At 50.8% G+C, this 6,652-nt stretch overlaps 2 protein-coding genes across 2 annotated transcripts in view; both read right to left on the bottom strand.

The window, feature by feature from the left end:
• The window catches only part of USP4 (ubiquitin specific peptidase 4 (proto-oncogene)), a 37,724-nt gene extending 36,605 nt beyond the window's left edge, over window positions 1-1,119 (bottom strand). The window contains exon 1 of the mRNA XM_009993468.1: window positions 1,091-1,119. Coding sequence (XP_009991770.1) covers window positions 1,091-1,119 — 29 coding nt within the window. The remainder of the gene's footprint in view (window positions 1-1,090) is intronic.
• Window positions 1,120-6,103: 4,984 nt separating this feature from the next.
• The window catches only part of GPX1 (glutathione peroxidase 1), a 3,789-nt gene continuing 3,240 nt past the window's right edge, over window positions 6,104-6,652 (bottom strand). Inside the window, exons 2-3 of the mRNA XM_009993458.1 lie at window positions 6,568-6,636; window positions 6,104-6,469 (exon numbers count right to left, since the gene is read on the bottom strand). Coding sequence (XP_009991760.1) covers window positions 6,104-6,469; window positions 6,568-6,636 — 435 coding nt within the window. The remainder of the gene's footprint in view (window positions 6,470-6,567; window positions 6,637-6,652) is intronic.

Below are 6,652 nucleotides of genomic sequence, written 5' to 3'. Positions count from 1 at the left end.
GCGGGTCCGCCCGCCTGGGCGGGCTCCTCCGGAGCAGAGACTTTTGGTGCGGGGGGTGTGGTTTCGGTTCTGAGATCTGCCCTGCTCGCCTTGTGCTTCACTTCGTGGAGCCTTCCGGTCAGGGAGGGGGTCCCAACTGGGGCAGGAATAAACGACGGATCTGAGTAACCAGCGAGGGAGCCCTCGGGAGTTCGGAAGTGCCTGGGGAGACCCTGGGGAGACCCTGGGGAGAAGGGGTTCCTGCCTGCGCTTCAGGAGTGGGAAGCTGGGCAGGAGTTAGAAGATTCTGACTTAAAAACCTGCTTTAAACTTCCAGGCCACATAAATCCATCTACCTGATGGGAAATGAAAGCAGCAGGGAATGAAGGGCTGGGCTGTGTCTGTGCAGGGCAGCGCCCGGGCAGTCCCCGTGGCCTGGCAGGGCTGCAGATACCCGGGCTGAAACTGAACGGGTTTCATCTTTTTGAGAGCAGTCCATCCGATTAACGCTAAAAAAGAAAGACAGTTTTCTCTTTCCAGCAAGACTTGGCTCCTGTTTCTTTGTCCTGTTTTTCTCAAAGGGCAGGGCCCTGTTCACCCACAAAGAAGCTCATACACCCAGTTGTGGTGATACTGGGTGTGTTTTTAAAACGAGTCAGCTATTCGGAGATAGTGCTTATGTGGCTGACCTCACTCTGCTAATGAATTACCTACTCCTAACAGAAAGTGTGGTAAGCACTTAAAATGGTCTCTTTCAAAGCTTTCTGATTCAGTGCTAGGAAATTACATTATTAGTTTCACCGTAGGTAGGGGTGACTGTTCTGTCTCTCCAGTCACTTTCCTTCCAGCCATTCAGCTTCTTGCCCTGTCTCCAGCCACTCCCTGTGAGAGTGGCACCAACAGGAACAAAGCCACCCAATTCAAAGCCAGTGTTTTCTATCTGCCTCACGGTGGCAATGATCAAAAACAGGCTGAAAGCTATCTGAGAAGTTAGTGGGTGCAATAAAGCTCAGCAGGAGGAGAAAGGGATTTTAAATAGCTGAAAGAACATTTAACAGGCTGAGTAAGAGAGGTCTTAGGCTTCACTTGACATCATTTCTGTTGAGCATACACTTCTGAATTCCACATCTCATCTGCCATGACTTCAGGAGATGTGCTAGGGTTGGTGGGCAAAACACCAGGGAACATGGGTGGCTGGAGATGGGGGTGAGAAGGATAATCTTCTTTGCGGCTAGTTAAAACTCCTGACAGCTTGAAATATCTGAACTTGTTTAAAGATTTAATAATGTGATGGTAACTACCAGCTGCTAATGAGGGGAGGGAACATTGGGAGGAGAAGGAAGGGGGGCAGACACTCTCTAGAAGGGGGGGGATATACAGGACTCTGATCTGTAGAAGAATGGACGAGCACAGTGAATGCTAACAGAGAGATCAGCTGTTTATAATAAAAGTGTAGAAGTAGAAAAAAATAGAGTGGTAGGAGTGTAGATGTGATAGACACAAGATGTTGAAAGGACAACTTTCTCAAGCCACAGAAGCATCCAAGCATGCTAAAGTGCTAGGATGTATTTTAAGGTTTCCTACTGAGTCAGTCTGTTTCTGGTATTACAGAAATAGCACTGGGCCATTTTATAATCCCTGAGGATTCTTCAGGCCTACCCTCAGCATAGAGCTGCTGCCTCTAGTGAAGTGTTTTCTTCCCTCTGGTGACACACTGAGCAAGGTTTGGGTGCGAGAGCCGGTGTGTGGCCGCGCTACATGCGGGCGCTGCTGCCAAAGGGTCTGCCCGCAGGCTGCCCTCCCCGCAGCCTGCTGTACCCCAGAGCCAGCTGCTCTGGGGAATGCTGAAACGAGATGGGGAACAACAATGCTGAGAGGCTTTTATCTGCGCTGCGGAGTCCCTGCTGGTGTGCTTACACTGGGATCGGGTCCGCCCGCCTGGGCGGGCTCCTCCGGAGCAGAGACTTTTGGTGCGGGGTGTGTGGTTTCGGTTGTGAGATCTGCCCTGCTCGCCTTGTGCTTCACTTCGTGGAGCCTTCCGGTCAGGGAGGGGGTCCCAACTGGGGCAGGAATAAACGACGGATCTGAGTAACCAGCGAGGGAGCCCTCGGGAGTTCGGAAGTGCCTGGGGAGACCCTGGGGAGACCCTGGGGAGAAGGGGTTCCTGCCTGCGCTTCAGGAGTGGGAAGCTGGGCAGGAGTTAGAAGATTCTGACTTAAAAACCTGCTTTAAACTTCCAGGCCACATAAATCCATCTACCTGATGGGAAATGAAAGCAGCAGGGAATGAAGGGCTGGGCTGTGTCTGTGCAGGGCAGCGCCCGGGCAGTCCCCGTGGCCTGGCAGGGCTGCAGCTACCCGGGCTGAAACTGAACGGGTTTCATCTTTTTGAGAGCAGTCCATCCGATTAACGCTAAAAAAGAAAGACAGTTTTCTCTTTCCAGCAAGACTTGGCTCCTGTTTCTTTGTCCTGTTTTTCTCAAAGGGCAGGGCCCTGTTCACCCACAAAGAAGCTCATACACCCAGTTGTGGTGATACTGGGTGTGTTTTTAAAACGAGTCAGCTATTCGGAGATAGTGCTTATGTGGCTGACCTCACTCTGCTAATGAATTACCTACTCCTAACAGAAAGTGTGGTAAGCACTTAAAATGGTCTCTTTCAAAGCTTTCTGATTCAGTGCTAGGAAATTACATTATTAGTTTCACCGTAGGTAGGGGTGACTGTTCTGTCTCTCCAGTCACTTTCCTTCCAGCCATTCAGCTTCTTGCCCTGTCTCCAGCCACTCCCTGTGAGAGTGGCACCAACAGGAACAAAGCCACCCAATTCAAAGCCAGTGTTTTCTATCTGCCTCACGGTGGCAATGATCAAAAACAGGCTGAAAGCTATCTGAGAAGTTAGTGGGTGCAATAAAGCTCAGCAGGAGGAGAAAGGGATTTTAAATAGCTGAAAGAACATTTAACAGGCTGAGTAAGAGAGGTCTTAGGCTTCACTTGACATCATTTCTGTTGAGCATACACTTCTGAATTCCACATCTCATCTGCCATGACTTCAGGAGATGTGCTAGGGTTGGTGGGCAAAACACCAGGGAACATGGGTGGCTGGAGATGGGGGTGAGAAGGATAATCTTCTTTGCGGCTAGTTAAAACTCCTGACAGCTTGAAATATCTGAACTTGTTTAAAGATTTAATAATGTGATGGTAACTACCAGCTGCTAATGAGGGGAGGGAACATTGGGAGGAGAAGGAAGGGGGGCAGACACTCTCTAGAAGGGGGGGGATATACAGGACTCTGATCTGTAGAAGAATGGACGAGCACAGTGAATGCTAACAGAGAGATCAGCTGTTTATAATAAAAGTGTAGAAGTAGAAAAAAATAGAGTGGTAGGAGTGTAGATGTGATAGACACAAGATGTTGAAAGGACAACTTTCTCAAGCCACAGAAGCATCCAAGCATGCTAAAGTGCTAGGATGTATTTTAAGGTTTCCTACTGAGTCAGTCTGTTTCTGGTATTACAGAAATAGCACTGGGCCATTTTATAATCCCTGAGGATTCTTCAGGCCTACCCTCAGCATAGAGCTGCTGCCTCTAGTGAAGTGTTTTCTTCCCTCTGGTGACACACTGAGCAAGGTTTGGGTGCGAGAGCCGGTGTGTGGCCGCGCTACATGCGGGCGCTGCTGCCAAAGGGTCTGCCCGCAGGCTGCCCTCCCCGCAGCCTGCTGTACCCCAGAGCCAGCTGCTCTGGGGAATGCTGAAACGAGATGGGGAACAACAATGCTGAGAGGCTTTTATCTGCGCTGCGGAGTCCCTGCTGGTGTGCTTACACTGGGATCATTCGTTTTCCTGCTGGCACGGCTGATTTTCATCCTGGAATTGCATCGCTGTACTTCTGCTGGCGCGGCTGTATCTGTTCTGGAGCTGCTGCTTTGTTTTTCTGCTAGCACAGCCCCAGCAGCCGGAAGGTAAATAAATCCCTTGGCTGATAGCACTGAATAAGCACGGTGTAAGATGCCTTTCTGACCAGCAGGCTCAGGGAAGGACCCTTTTTGGCAGGGCTGCCAGTGGAACAGCAGCAGGATGAGGGTCTGCTCCCCTGTGGTGGTGGGTCTCAGCAGGGAACAGGAAAAGCAAGGAAAAGGCAAAGAAAAGGAGGTCCCACTCAAACGGCTGTTTGGTGAGTCATGATTGAGGAAGTGCCACAGCTCATGTCGAGAATGATTTTTCAATGCCTGAGTTCCTGCTGCCCATAATCCCCTCTACTCTCCACATATTTTAACATCCTGCATTAATGAGGGAAGTAGATTTAACTGAAAAAATAATCCCCCAAATCAAGCAGCTTCTGCTCCAAAACTGAAGTAGCTGCTGAAAACATCCTGTTTTTATCGTGAAGCTGCACTGGTAGTTAAGAAATAGCCCACTGGGGATTGTGCAACCTGAGTTCAAAGCTCGATGACTCAAGGGCAGCAGCAAGCAGGGTGGAGCTTGGTGTAGGTTTTTGCCCCAGGGCCTCTCCTCAGCCCAGAAGGGGCCTTGAATGCAGGTACAGTAACAAAGCACCCAACAAATAGGTGAGGTGAGCAGCTATGAACAGGAAAAAAAACAACACAACAACCCAAAAGCCTCAAATCCCAGGTGTTGTTTATTATAAAAACAGCACAGTCGTGCTTGCAAGTGTTGCACCTTCCCCTTGAAAGCCTGAGTGTCTGGTCTGTGTTAGTACTCCTCAGTCCAGCACCAAGTTTATACTGGGTGCTATGAGGCCTCGTGAGGACTGGCTTGTAATGAAAATATGGTCAGAGAGCCATTTGAGTGAAAATTCACCTGCAGAAGGACCTGAGCCACTGGGCAGTAAGATGGCTGCTGAAATTTAGCACAGGCTTATGGTTTCACAGGGGAAGCTGCTCTTAAATCATTTGGCAACAGGCTGTAAACTCAGGATTGCCACACAGGAACAATGTACCAGAATTACTGTAACCACTCCATGAATACCTGTCAGGCCTGTGGTTGGCAGAAGTCAATAAAGCGTTAGGGAAGGAGTAAGAAGAAGAAAATATTGTCTGAACCCTGGCATACCTGCACTTTGCCACATGAAAGTCTGGTACCCAAAGGGCAAGAAGGATGCTCTGGGGCATGGCACAGTTTTTTGTGATTGAGTGGGCTGGAGTTCTGTGCTGGGAACGTGAAGGAACTGGTTCTTTGTGTGATTCCCTGCATTGCAAGGTGTTGGGAATGCAGCCATTACAGGCTTCATGTAGGACTGTGTGAGTACACAAGAGATCTGTGCTGGGCTACCACTGATGCAAAATGGGATCAAGCCAGTAGATGGTTGAGCCAGGGCTGGGGCAGCATCTCTGGAACAAGGAGAGGGATGGTGGGCACTGCTCTGGCTTTGGGTCTTCCTTGGGCATCTGCTGATGGATGCCTGATGATGAGAGGGGCCTTGGCTCAAGAGCTTTTCTTCCCCAAGCCCTCTGCCAGTGCAGATGCAGATTCTGCAGCAGTGCAGGCTGCAGAATTGCTCACCTGCCTGCCTGAACAATTATTAACCTGTCATGGCCTGTTGTTGGTAACCAAGCTGGGACTTCAGCCAGAATAACTCCCTGGCTGTGTGCCACTGTGCCTTTCTGCTATGGGCAAGCCTCAAGGGAAGTCTAGAGAACAGTTTGGCAAGGTATTTGCTCTGTGCCACCCTTCCACTCGTTGCACGCAGGGAGAGCCCAGCCCTGATTCAGTTTGCAGAGCTCACAAACACTGTTTGCCCATTGCCCTGCCCTTGGCTGCACTCAGATTTCAGCCTGACTGCACCATCACACCCCAGTGGTTTGAGTCTGCCCCTCTGAGCCCCCACACACGGGCCTCGTGGTCACCATGTTTCACCCAATCACCTAGATTTACCAAGCCAAAGCCACGGCCTTAGAGAAAGTACACACTTTTTATTTCTTCAGGGAATCACAGTAAGCTACTGAGACTCAGAGCATAGTTTCCCAAACATTCACATGCAACCTTTGAAAACATCAAGTACACTTCAAGAATTTGGAAGATGCACCATCATAAGCAAAACCTGCACGAGATGTTGGGATTTCTGCCAAGAGCAGCAGCCCCCTGCGTGAAAAAAAAAAACCTCCTCTTTATCCAAGAGCATTCTTGGGAACCTTCTGCAGAAGCAATTCAATATCATCCTGGATCTTGATGGTTTCGAAGTGCCGGCTGTAGCGTTTGAAGGGGACGCCGTCGGGGCCGATGAGGAACTTCTCGAAGTTCCAGGAGACGTCATTGCGACAGACGGGGGACCAGATGATGTACTGCGGGTTGGTCATCAGGGAGGAGGGGTCGTCGTGCGGGAAGGGCAGCGCCTCTTTCAGGAGGGTGAAGAGGGGGTGCGCGTTCTTCCCGTTCACCTCGCACTTCTCGAACATGATGAAATTGGGCTTGTACCCGTTGCCAGGACGAACGTGCTCCAGCGCAAGCATGATCTCCTCATTCGTAGTATTTTCCTGGGGAAACACAAACAACACCGCCCCGAGCAAGGCCGGTGAGAGCCCCGCCGGGACGGGCGGGTCCCCCCGCTCCCCGGCCCCACCGCCCGCCCTACCTGGTGCCCGAACTGGTTGCAAGGGAAGCCGAGGACCTGCAGCCCGCGGGGGGCGAACCACTCCTGCTGCTAGCTGAGACAGCGG

Source organism: Chaetura pelagica, unplaced genomic scaffold (genome assembly GCF_000747805.2).
Source record: "Chaetura pelagica isolate M959 unplaced genomic scaffold, ChaPel_1.0 scaffold630, whole genome shotgun sequence".
NCBI lineage: Eukaryota > Metazoa > Chordata > Aves > Apodiformes > Apodidae > Chaetura > Chaetura pelagica.
This window is presented reverse-complemented; position numbering and strand designations above follow the sequence as displayed.